This window comes from Marmota marmota, unplaced genomic scaffold (genome assembly GCF_001458135.2).
Source record: "Marmota marmota marmota unplaced genomic scaffold, marMar, whole genome shotgun sequence".
Taxonomy (NCBI): Eukaryota; Metazoa; Chordata; class Mammalia; order Rodentia; family Sciuridae; genus Marmota; species Marmota marmota.
The window spans coordinates 376446-390339 of NW_026000093.1; the positions used below are offsets into that span (position 1 = coordinate 376446).

General features: G+C 38.6%; 1 protein-coding gene and 1 pseudogene across 4 annotated transcripts in view; both read left to right on the plus strand.

Annotated features, from left to right (window-relative positions):
- Nucleotides 1-3198: 3198 nt before the first annotated feature.
- Nucleotides 3199-4275, plus strand: LOC107142316 (annotated as a pseudogene).
- A 7493-nt stretch (nucleotides 4276-11768) lies between these two features.
- Spidr (scaffold protein involved in DNA repair) overlaps nucleotides 11769-13894 on the plus strand; it is a 394388-nt gene continuing 392262 nt past the window's right edge. For all 4 annotated transcript variants that reach the window (XM_048782863.1, XM_048782864.1, XM_048782865.1 and 1 more), the window contains exon 1: nucleotides 11769-11882. In XM_048782863.1, the coding sequence (XP_048638820.1) occupies nucleotides 11850-11882 (33 nt within the window). In that variant the 5' untranslated portion in view covers nucleotides 11769-11849. The remainder of the gene's footprint in view (nucleotides 11883-13894) is intronic.

The following is a 13894-nucleotide window of genomic DNA, read 5'->3' on the forward strand; positions in this document are numbered from 1 at the left end:
GCCTTGCTCACCATGATGTGAGCTGCTTCCTTCTGCCACACACTCTGCCATAAAGACCTCTGAAACCGTGAGCCCTCAAATAAACTTTCTTCCTGTACAATTGTTCTGGCTAGATCTTTCAGACAGCAGTGAAGAAGCTGACTAAAACAGCATATGAAGTGGCACTTATTTTTATATGCTGATTTTATGTTCTGCAACTTTACCATCCATAAACAAGGACAATTTGTTTCTTCCTTTCCAACTGAAATGCCCTTTATTTTTCTCTCTTGCCTAATTGTTCTATGACTTCCAGTATCATACTGAATAAAAGTGATAAGAGTAAACATCCCATCTTGTTCCATGTTTTACAGAAAAAAAACCTTGAGATTTTCCCTTATTCAGTATGATATTAGCTGTGAGTAGGTCTTATATGGCCTTTATTGTGCAGAGGTACATTCCTCCTGTACCTAATTTATTTATTTTTATCAGGAAGGGGTATTGAATTTTATAAATCCTTTTTCTGCATCCAATGAGGTAATCATATGTTTTTTTACTTTCTTTCTGCTAATATGATGTATCATGGTTTGGCAAATGTTGAACCATCCTTGCACTTCTGGGATGAATTCCACTTGATTGTGGTGAACCTTCTTATTTTGTTGGGGTACTGGGGATTGAACTAAGGGGCACTCAACCACTGAGCCCTGGGCCACATCCCCAGCCCTATTTTATATTTTATTTAGGGGCAGGCTCTCACTGAGTTGCTTAGTGCCTCACTTTTGCTGAGGCTGGTTTTGAACTAGCAATCCTCTTGTCTCAGCCTCCTGAGCTACTGGAGTATAGGCATGTGCCACCATGCCTGGCATGAACAATTTTTATAATTTGCTTTGGTTTGCTATTATTTTGTTGAGAACTTTTGCATGTTTTTATCTGGTTTTGGTATCAGGGAGATGCTGGCTTCATAGAATGAGTTGCAGAGAATCCCTGCCACTCCAGTTGCTTGAGATAGTTTGAGAAGAATTGGTGTTAGGTTTTCTTCAAATATTTTGAACAATTCAGCATTAAAGCCATCAAGTCCTTGGATTTTCTTTGACAGAATACTTTTAATTACCACTTCAAATTTGTTACTTTTTAAAATAATTTTTTAAAATTTATACATGACAGCAGAATGCATTACAATTCTTACTCCACATATATGGAGCACAATTTTTCAAATCTCTGGTTGTATACACAGTATATTCACACCAATTCATGTCTTTATACAGGTACTTTGGATAATAATGTCCATCACATTCCACCATCATTTCTAACCCCATACTCCTTGCCTTCCCCTCCCACCCCACTCTATCTAGAGTTCTTCTATTTCTCCCATGCTCCCCCTCCCTGCCCCACTATGAATCAGCCTCCTTATATCAGAGAAAACATTCGGCATTTGGTTTTTTGGGGTTGGCTAACTTCATTTAGCACTATCTTCTCTAGCTCCACCCATTCAAGTTTGTTACTCATTACTGCTCCGTTCAAGTTTTCTGTTTCTTCCTGATTCACTCTTGGTAGACTTTATGTGTCCCACAATTTTCCAATTTCCTCTAGGTTTTCAACTCACTGTCAAATAGTTGTTCATCTTTTGTATTTCTGTGTTGTCAGTTGGAGGACATTATGCTAAGTGAAATAAGCCAGACATAGAAATATGAATGCCACCAGGTATCACTTACATGTGGCATCTTAAAAAGCTGAATTTATAGAAGTAGAGTAGAATGATGATAACTAAAGCCTGGTGGCAGGGCAAGGTTAGGGAGACATTGGTCAAAGGATATAAAGTTTCAGTTAGGAGGAATAAGTTCAAGAGATCATGTAGTGACTATAGTTAATAACGATGTATTGTTTAGTTGAAATTATACTAAGAGGGAAGATTTTAACTGTTCTCACCACACACACCACAGATACATGTAGTAATGCATGTTTTAATTAGCTTGATTTAGCCCTTTCACAATGTATACATGAGTCAAAACATCATGTCACATACTACATATACAACTTTTGCAAATTAAAAAAAGAAGGTGGGGCATTGGGAGGTGAGATCTGATAGATAGTAAACTTCAATATATGTTTTCTGAATGAACAAATAAACTTTCCTTTAAACTTTCCCATTCGGCTCCCTTCTTTATTCTTTTTTTTATAACTTTATTTTATTTATTTATTTTTATGTGGTGCTGAGGATTGAGCCTAGAGCCTCCCACATACTAGGTTTGTGCTCTATGGCTGAACCGCAACCCCAGCCCCCGCTTCCTTACTCTTTATATATATTTTTAGACTAGATCCATGGTTCTTGAAGTGTGATCAGTAAAAATGAAAACAAAAACAAAAACTGAGATTCCTTAAAGTTAAAAACTTCTGTGCTTTGTGCTTTACCATTTGTTGGGTTTGTAGCTTTTAGCAAGTTATGTAATCTGTCTGTGATGTAATTATCTCTATATGCAATAGTACCTCATAGGATTGTTGTATGAATTATCTGCCATAAATGATAATAATACCTAACACTCTTAGAGCACTTACTATGTATCTGGTCATGTTCTAATCCATCAACTTATAGGCACTATTCCATTTCACATAAAGGGATTATTGACCTTATCGTAACTTCTTATTGACAATATTGTAATTCATGATAACAGAAAAGCCTGAAAAGGACTTCTCTTCCTACTTTGAGCGCAAAAATGTCTAGTCAGATGTTTTGCAGATATCACTATGAAAGAATCTGTAATTATCTGCTATCCATATGATTGCATCTAATACAGTGGGGTATCAAGCATGCTATGCAAGGGTTGAGCTACACCCTAGCCCTAGTTACAGTGGTTCTCAAAGAATGCCATTAGAATCCCTTGAGAAGCGTATTAGAACACATCGCTAGGCCCCACCCATCAAATTTCTGATTCAGGTCATCTAGGATGGGGAAAAAAATGCATTTTTTGACTATTTCCCTGATGATACTGATACAGCCAGTCCTTGACCAATGTATAACTGATTTATTGATATATAAGTAAGATACCAAAGATCATCTTAAAAATATACCATTCATTTGGCTCCAGGCCCCTGGCCGCCACCATTAGGAGTCTGCAGAGACCAGTGCCACCCCTCTTTCCAGGTCCCCGCCCCCACAGCGTCTCCGCACCTCCCTCCTTTCCTGGAGGCTCTCTGCTTCCAAAAATGGTGAAGTGGATTTCCGCAATGGTATGTCCTGAAGTGACAAAACAAAACCAGAAAGAAATAATTGCCTCTCTTCAACAGGAATAAGGGAATTTGCTTGCTATTTTCTAATTGACCTTGTAACATTTGCTGTTGCCAGCAGATATTGAAGACTTGCCCCCAAAGTCCAAGAAAAATTATTTGATGAGGTGCTTGATAGAGATGTTCAAAAAGAGGTAGAAAAGGAATCTCCAATTATAAACTGGTCCTTGGAGTTGACTACACATTTGGACAGTTTATTGTATGCACTTTGGAACTGGATTGTGGGAGACTGCTTTACTATAAGCTACAGTACTGCAAGCTATCTGGGGCATTTATGATAAGAACTCAGTGCTTCAGAAAGCCCTGTATGACAACCTGCATGATGATTCACATTGGTTTTACACACACTGGAAAGACTGGGAATTCTGATATTTTCAGTGCTCTAGTTTTCGTTTTTCCTTGAGAGAACAGTGGCATGAACTGGGCATTCATCCTCTCTTTTGCTAGTCAGTCCACAGCACTTTTGGAACAGACATACATTTTTTGTACTTGCACATATTCTTCCATCGCCAATTATAGTTTATGGAGTAAAACATTCCATGGAGAAACCTTAGCATTTACTCAGTTTCAAGGATTTTATTTGCCTTTATTGTTGGAACAGTTTTTTTTTTTTGTTGTTGTTGTTGTTGTTTTGTTTGTTTTTAAAGTCCAATTGTTCTGAGCTATACTAGGAGCTCCTTTTCTGCTTTGGCTGCCATGCAAAATGATGGCTATGTGCAATTGAGGATGTTTTTTTTTTCTTGAACACCATCACATTTTAACCTCTGGTAAACAGTAAAAGGAAGCTATACCACATCCATTTTCCTTCTTCTCAGGAAGTATTGAGGAACACCTGGAGAAACTGCTCAGGGAGTGCCTGGACTGCTGCATGACCCAATGGGGAATACTGGTTGCTATGCAGAAAAGCCCTCAGCCTGGAAATCAGACCATGGTCACACAGTTAGTAGAAAAATGGCTTGACCACTACCCAAAGATCCAGTCTTGTATATCTCATCTAATGGAGATGAAGATGAATAAAAAAATCAAAGAGCAGAAGAACAAGGCATCAGTCTGTGATGGTTCCAAAGTTAGGGCAGAGTGTACGGCATTGAATGAACCCAATCTGGCAGGATCTGCTTGGAAATATTTTTCTGATCTACACCTAGTGGAGATAATTAATGCACCTGCTACATGAGGAAATAGAGAACTTTGGTTGAGATAATTTGTATAAAAAAGTTTATTAGCAGAACTTTCTTTCACATTGTGAATATGTCTATAAATGTTAATGCAGGTGGTTGTGTAAGAAATTGTGTTCTAGGGCTGGGGTTGTGGCTCAGTGGTAGAGCACTTGCCTTGAATGTGTGAGGCACTGGGTTCGATTCTCAGCACCATATATAAATAAAAAAATAAAAGTTTGTCAACAACTAAAATGACTAAAATAAATAAAAAAATTTAAAAAAGAAATTGTGCTCTAGAAAAAAATTTAAAGGGATTTTACTATATTCACAGAATTGTGCACATTTTTTCTTATTTTTTCACTGTTTTTTTGAACAGGTACGCACAATTCAAAAACCAAAACCAGCTAAGAATGGAGAAGTCTTATTACCCTTATCCCAGTCACTTGGTTCTACCTCTCCCCTAGATAACCACTTTTATTTTTGTATACATCTAGCATTACTTCACTTCATACAAGTACAAGCAATACACAGCCCTCTGTTTTCTCACACTAGAAAGGCAGCATACTCTAAATCCTGTATATTGTTTTTTTCTATACTATACCCTGGAGATTATTATGCAAATAGGATATGGGTTATTTAATAGTGTCTTTCATGTAATTGAATATTCTGGTTGTTTCTCTTCTTTTGCTATTGCAGACAGTGTTGCAGTAAATGTTCTTCTATACACATCTTTCATATGTGACGTGGTTTGAATGTGTCCCTTCCAAAATTCAGGTATTGCCAAAGCACTAGTATTAAGAGGTGGGGGTCTTTAAGAGGCAATTAGGCCATGAGGGCTTCTTCTTTGTTAATGGGATTAAGATCCTTCTAAGAGAACCTTTAAAGTTGTTTGGCTAGCTTGCTCTCTTACCCTTCTGCCTTTTGCCACATGAGGATGCCCCAAGAAGGGCCACATGACACCAAATGAGATGGAACAATCTTGAACTTTTCAGTCTCTAGAACCATAAGAAAATAAATTTCTATTCCTTATAAGTTACCCAGTCTCAGATATTCTGTTTTAGGGCATATAATGGGCCAAGAAAATATGTGTGCAGGTGTATCTGTAGGATTAATTCCCAGTAGCTTAAAATTTAGATACAATTTTGAAAAATAATTGCCAAATTCCCCTTGATAGGGGTTGTGTGATTTTTTTACTCTCATTAGCAATGGATGAGAGTGTCCTTACCTCTGTATGTGTTGGCAAGTATTTGAACTTTAGTCAGCATAAGTGTGTAGTTTTAATTTGTATTTCTCTTATCATGAATGAGGTAGCACATTGTCTATATATACAAAAGTAATTTATATTCATTTTTGTGTGAACTGTCCTTGTTTTTTGCCCATATTCCATTGTGTTTTGGTCATTTCTTCTCCTAATTTCTGAAATCATTTTATACTTTAGAGGATTATTATTTCAATATGATGTGAATATCAACTTTTTTTCCTATTTTGTCACTTGTCTTTGTTTTTTGCCATACATAAATTACAGGGTTTTTGTTATGTAGTTAGATTTATCGATCTTTTCTAATTTGACTAGTAAATTTTGAGTCATAGTAGGAAAGACTTTTCCCCTCCCCCCACTCATGTTTAATTCTAATACATTTACATTTTTTTTTATATTTAAACCTTGGATTTATTTACAACTCTGAGTAAATGGTTTGCCTACTAAGACTAAAAAAGGAATATAGACCTTTCAAGCATTTCTTTCCAAACTACATCAAATCTTACACTATATAGGAAACGATGAAAGGAGAGCTGCCTTTGTGGCAAAGCCAAGACCCTCTTGTGACTCTTATCCTTCCCACAGATTCAAAGGCTCTGAATGGCATCCTGAGGATTATCACAAGCAGAGTAAAAAGTTATCTCCAGACTAAGTAAGCTAAAAATATGGTGAGAAAAAGGTTAAAAGAACTTTCCCATTTGTGTTTGACATTGATTTTTTTTAATTTGACAAATTCATTAAAATTAAAGTTATGCTTTTCCAAAGAATCACACAAAATGAAAAACAAGCCATATACTAGAAGAAAATATTTGTAGTATATACATACTTGACAAAGATTTTATATCCAAAATAACTGTTATTCTTACAACTCAAAAATGAAACAAATGATAATAAAAAAAAGCTTGAATGAAAGATTTGAACAGGCACTTCACACACATACATATATACAAAAACAAGAGTATAGCTACACTGGGAAATCTGTAGAAGAGCTGCTTTTTATTATATATGTATACACACACAGAGGCTTATAAGAATATGAAAAAGCAAGACAGAAATGCATTGTCTATCATATTATCAGGGCAAAATAAAAACACACCAGGTTACTACCATAAACTGCTATAATGGCTATAGTTTTAAAAGACTGATAATATCAAGTATTGAAAAAAACATGGAACAACTAGAACTCACACACACTTCTGTTGGGGAATGTAAAATATTGTAATTACTTTGGAAAACAGTTTGTCAGTTAACATTGAATGTTTTTTTGAGAAGGAGATGACAAGATTAGAAAGGACTCAATAGTCCATTCTTACACAGGATCTTTTTTTCTTATAAATACTCCTTTTATTACTAATTCGTAGTTGATAATTCCTCACAGTTATACAATATTCTGTTTGGTATAGTGGGAAATGTATGGGCCATTGTGTCACACATAGATTCTAATCTTGAACACTTATTAGCTATATGACCTCAGGTAAGTCATTTCTGTTTAACAACGTACTAATCAGTTTTGCATTACCCTAAGAGGATATCTTAGACAATCTTATTTTATAAAGAAAAGAATTTTAAATGCTAACAGTTCTAGAGGTTGAAAGTCCCATATTGGGCTGCCCCATTGTGTTAGCCTCTGGTGAGGGCCTAAGGTGGATGGCATTACAGCAGCAGGTGTGTATGTGGGAAGAAGAGATAACATCTTGAAAAAAGAAGAAAGTGACTTGAGTTCTACAATCTTTTCCCAAGGGCATGATCCCAATTGACCTATGGAGCTCCCCTTAGGCTCTACCTTTTAAGGGTTCAACACCGCCTACCAATTTCACTACCTTGGGAATTTCACTTCTAAAACATGAACTCTTGAAGGACACACTCAAACTATATCCAAACTATGGCATTTTAGCTCTGGTCCCCAAGGATCATGTTCATCTCACAATGAAAAATGCATTTATTCTATTCTCAGTAGTCCCAAAGTTTTAAAACAACCATAGTTGGGTTTTTTTTGGTTTTTTTTTTTTTTTGAGACTCAAGGAAACTCTCAGCTATGAGCCCCCATGAAAAAACAAAAACAAAAACAAGTTACATACTTCCAAGATACAATGGCAAGATAGGAATGGGATAAATATTTCAGTTACAAAAGGGATAAATAGGAATGTAGAAAGGAGTAATTGGCCCAAAGCAATAATGAAAACCATCATGGCAGATAATTAATTAAACCTTCAGGTCTGGCACATTGTACACATTATGGTGAGGGTTGAACACTCAAGACTTGGGTAGCATTGCCCCTACAGCTTTCCTATTAACAAGTCTGGTTATTCTTTTGAGCTAGTTTTGCACAATGCTTAGCTTTCCCTGGCAGGCATTGAATATTACTATTTTCTCTACCATTCTAGGGTCCTCACTGAGCTCCATTAGGCATTGCCTCATTGGGTCTCTCTGCTGGGAATCTGACCCCACATTAAACTTCTGTCTGGGCTCCCAGGTGTTTCCTTTAAAATTTCACTGTATGCCATCAGAATACTCTTGCATTCTGTGTACAGGAAAAAAACAGCTCCACATGGACACCAAGTCTGTGAATGGTGCAAACTGTCCCTGGACCTACTTGAGCAACTGCTGCAGCTATAGAGTTCTTTACTGGCAGAATGCAGGAAACAAATCCCAAGCAAACGGAGAGTACTCTGGGATTGGTCCCTGTAATAATTCTGCCCTGGAAGATTCCTGGGCCTGTGATATTAGGAGTAGATTCAAAGATTTCTGAGATGCCCTCAAAATCTTTTTCCAATTGTCCTATTAGCATTCCTGATCATCTTTTTGTATACTTATTTTTATATTGTTTTATTTTTTTGAGTTGCTGGGGATCAAACCCAGGGCCTTGTACATGCTGGGCAAGTGCTATGGCTTTGAGCCACATCCTTAGCCTCCCTGCTAATCCTTTCAGCAAGTGGTTGCTCAGGTGCACCTTCCCCTCCCAAATACACTTTTCCACCTGGTTCCAAATCTTTCCATTCTGTTTGATTTTTCACCCAAGTCTAACTGTAAATCTCATTAAAAGTGGTCAATAATACTCAGGCTGCATTCTGATTGCTTTGTTATTTTGAAATTTCTTCTGCCAAATAAACTAGTCCATCACTCTTAATTTTGGCCCTCCACAAAATCTTAGGGCATGAACACAATGCATCCAGGTTCTTTGTCAGAGTGTAACAAAAATGGCCTTTCCAATTTCCAACAGAGTTTACATTTCTATCTAGGTCTAGATCTCTAGTCACTCATCTTCTGTGCTCTCACCAGAATTGTGCTTTTTTCTTGCCTGCTTCACCAAGCTCTTCGAACCTCTATCTGGAACCCAATTTCAAAGCTGCTTCCAACATTCATAGTATAGTTATACAAACAACTCCACTCCTCAGTACTAGTTTTCTGTATTAGTCTGTTTTTCATTACCATAATGAAATACCAGAAGTGGGCTTGTGTAGCTCATAAAATCTAGAGAATCTAGAAATTCAAAGTCTTGTGCTGGCATCAACTCATCTCTGGTGAGGATCTCATGGCAGATGGCAGGAGCACATGGAAGAGAGAGAAGAGACATCACCAAACAGGAAACCAGAGTGAAGTTCAGGGGGTAGGTTCACTCCTGTTAACAACACGCTATCTTGATAATGACTTTTATCTTTTCCAAGGGCAGAGCCCTCAATGACCTAAGGATCTTCCACTGGGGCCTGTCTCTTAAAGGTCCATATCAACTTCTAACCTCACCACACCAGTACCAAGCTTCCAACACATGAATACTTGGGGGATACATTCAAACCATATCTCAACTATAGCAAATAATTATTCATTCATAGGAAAATATCCAAGTGCTTTTTATGTGGAAAACACTGTGCTAGGGATACAAAGGTGAACACAACAGAAATGATATCACCTTACACGTTACAGAGGTGGAGTCAGTGGTAAACAATTATAATAATTACTGTATTTAAATACTATATTTTCATTGTTATTTGTATAACATTGTCAAAGGAGCATAGGTTTCTGTGAAAATAAAGAGTAGGACAGTTCAGGGAAACTAAGTCAATCTGGTTCAGGTTTGCTAGGTGCATAAGAACTGGCATGGCAGGGCTGGGATTGTGGCTCATGGCAGAGTATTCGCCTACCAAGTGCGAGGCCCTGGGTTCGATCCTCAGCACCACACAGAAATAAATAAATAAAGGAATTATGTCCAACTAGAACTAAAAAATAAATATAAAAAAAACTGACTTGGCAATGGGAGGCTGGAGACTCTCAGGAAAAACGAAAAGTAAAAGGTTAGGCCTTGAGGCTCCAGAGGCTGGGTGCATTTGACAAAGGAAGGGAAAGCCAAATGGAGATGCGTAAACATCACTGGAATGTCTATATGGAGAATGGATTATATGCGTGTGGTGGATGGGGAAATAAGAGTGGGGACTTGGGTTAGGAAGTAATTAGGGACTTGGGTTAGGCTACTAGTAGTATGGAAAAGAGATATTAGTGACCTGGGAAATGGTGGTGGCAGTAGAGAGAGTGGATAGATTTAAGATTCATACATGAGAGGTGGGGCGGACAGGACTTTGGTAAGAGACACAAAAGTGTTCATAAAAATTCCAAGGATTCTGTATAAGTGACTAACAGGTGGATTCAGTGACACTACTATGATGATAAATTCTGAATAGGCACAAATTTGGTAACATGAACATTTAAGTGGAAGAACATCTCCAAGTGGAGATGATAAGCAGGCAGTATACTGAGGCTATAGCTGGAACAGCACAGAGATTTGCAACCGAGAGCCAAGGCCTACACACAGTAAGATGACCAGTAAGATGGAAAGGCCTAGTCTGAGGCAGCAATGGCAAATCTCTTTTCTTGGTTGAGTCTCAGTAGTCTCAAACCCAAAATAGTTTTAGTATCTGGTTTATATTGGGAAGTGCTGATAGTATAACAACAATGTCATACTAAAGCTAACACTTTTTTCTTTCATTTTTAAAAACTATTTTAGAGTGAGTACTATATAAAAGGATTTCAAACAGGAGATAATGAAGAATGAGGACCAGACAAAAAGATGGAGAGTGTGGAACACCACAAAAGAATGTCTTCTTTGAGGTATATGAAAACGTGCTTTTAAAGCAGACTAAACTCCATTTCTGCATACTTTTAAAAATATAACTTTTTAAATTTTTATTCATTCTTTTTAGATATACATAATACAGTGTATTTTGACATACATATCATATTTTGACATACTATACATACATACTTGTAATTAGGATCCCATTCTTGTGGTTGTGCATGATGTGAAGTTTCACTGGTGGCATATTCACATATGAACATAGGGAAGTTATGTCCCATTTGAGAATACAACTTTCTAAGAATCCTTTCCGCCTCCCTAGGCAGACACTTTCTCAATTTTTAAAAATTATCAATTTAGTTTTTTTCTACAACGAATAACTTCTTTACAGAATCTTCCTACTCAGACTTTAAAACCTAATTTTGTTTTTACTCAGTCCCAGGCCTCCTTCCCATTGTGTTTAGTTTCAAGACTATTTCTGAAAGTGTTGAGACACAAGTATATTCACTTCTAGAGTGATTCCTGGAACAGCATCTGGGAACTTGTTAGAAATACACAAGTTCTATGACCATATGTCAGACCTACAGAACTCGGGAAATCCAGCGGTCCGTGTTTTAACAAGTCTCTTTGATTTCGACGTCTCATAAATTTAAGATTCTCTACTCTTTAATATTTGGAAGTTGTTTCTTTCCCTCCCAATATATCGGGAAATAACACCCCTCCTTTCTCCAATACACTAACAGCTACAGCTGCTCCTTAAGAATGATTATTCAAGGCACAACTTACTTTGGGTTTTCATTTTATTTTCACTCAAGGTCAGTTTTGGCCAGACAACACAATTCGTAAGACAACACTGCAGGATCCTGTCTTGAAGCTCTCTTGGGGAGGAAGTTGGAGCGGCAGCGCAGCAAACGCTTCCCCCACCCGAAATAAAGTACCCTTGCCGGACGCCCAGTAGCTCCCCGGAAAGCGCCGTGACGCAAGGAAGCCCCGCCCTGCGCTCGAACGCCCACCAATCGCAGCGCGCAGTGAGGCGTGCCGACTGGGAACCTGCGCGCGCGCCTTCCGGGGGGGCGATACAAGCAAGAGGAGGGAGGCGGCGCGCGTGGAGATGCCTCGCGGCGGCCGCCCTCGCAGTCACAAGGTGCGCGGTGGGGCGGGAGTTGAGACCTTGCGGTTTCCCGTGTAGCTAGGGTGAAGCGCTGGCCCGCCGTGGCAGCTCGGTTTAGTCCTCAGCAGGCGTGAACGCCAGTTGGTCGGGCTAGAGGGTGGGCTCTGTGGCTGGCGGGCACTCCAGCCTGCGAGCTGGAGCCCAGGCGAGGCCGCGGCGGGCGGGTCTGCGTGCGGGGGGCCGCCGCCGCCCCCAGGTCGGTCTTCTGCCGGGATTGTGTGCGCTACTCCTGTTGTGGGAAAGGCGAGGGTGGCAGCGGTGGGCGTGACGGAGTGGGCTTCTGGGGCTTGAGTTGGGAACTAGTGAGTGAGATATATTCTCCCTCGCTGGTGTTTAGAAGTTCTTTTTAATTTTTTTTGATTCATTCCTATAACGAACGCACCAAGACAACAGTGGATATAGGCGTGTCTCTGCCAGCTTTTCGTGTTGCTACTTTCTTTTCGTTCCTAAATTTCCTCTGAAACTTTCTCTTTCTGCCAGTGGGAGAGGGATCTGGAGCTGAGTGCTCCCAGTCTGTATTCCAGCGCCCTGCACAGTTTGTAGGCACGAAGTAGGTGTATAGCAACCATATAACAGGCACTATATGTGAAATGATTGCAACTGCATTCATGAGTACATCGTTTTTATTCTATCAGTTGTGGTGGTCATAGTGTTGATTTTTTTTTTAAAGATTTCTTTTAAAAATCCCTTCTTAAAGCAACAAGCCAAAAATGAGACGTAAACTAAAACCCTTCTTTAAGTTTCTTGTTTACAAATAGTTGTGTCTCATCATACTTAAATTTAAAACCAGGAACTATGCCTTCTTTCTTTATTTTTCTTCCTTTTACCCAAATACTTTCTGAGAATATAGTCCGTGTATACGGGGTCTGCTTCTCAAATACCGTTATTGACAGGACCACACTATCAACCTTGTAACTGATTTGGGGGAATAAAAGAAACCTGTCACACCTCTTAGATTGTAAGACACATAATCTAATATCAGAAATAGTAAAATGTGAAAAAACTTACGGAAACATGTCGTTGCTAAGTTCATTATAAATAATTTACTTAGTTATGGCAGCATTTCACACACTTGCCACCTGCTTATATTTCTTTTGGAGTGTCCCTGATGTTGCTATCCTAATCTTTTTAGTCTTTACAACTGCTCATTTATTTCCCCTTGCTATCTTCCTGCCATGTTCTATATTTTATTTTATTTTGCCTTACTGGGGATGGAGGAGCTACGTTCCCAATCCTTTTTATTTTTTTATTTTGACATAGGGTCTTAGTTGCCTAGGCTAGTGTGTGCAATTTGCCTCAGCCTCCAGTACTTGGGATTATAGGCATGCACCACTACACCCAGCCACTAGCCACATTTCAAGTGCACAGTAACTACATGTTGTCAGAGGCTTCTGGGTATCCAGCACAATATATAACATTTATGTCATTGCAGCAAGTTCTGTTAGGTATCACTGGTGTACACTATTTGAAATGGTATTCTCTAAAAGCCAAAGATTTTCTTTTCTTTCTTTTTTTTTTTTTCTTAAATTCTGGCTAGTTTATTTTTTTTAAAGAGAGGAGAGAGAGAGAGAGAGAGAGAGATTTTAATATTTATTTTTTGGCGGACACAACATCTTTGTTTGTATGTGGTGCTGAGGATCGAACCCTGGCTGCACGCATGCTAGGTGAGCGCGCTACCGCTTGAGCCACATCCCCAGCCCCCAGAGATTTTCTAATTGCCATCATTTATTCAGATTTTCAAGACATATAAAACTTGATGGGATTGGTTTTAGAGAATAGGAACATTCTGAGATAAAAAAAAAGGAGAGCTCAATTTGGGGGAGATTGGCTGATTTTCATAGCAGTTGATATTTTACCTTTAGGAAGGTGTAACAGCTTGAGTTAATGAGGCTAAGATGGAGGGTTGAAGAGAAGTGTGGGTATGGAAGTGTGTGATTGTGTATAGGTATTTACATGAATATCTGTAAGTATGTGTGAGAGGAGAG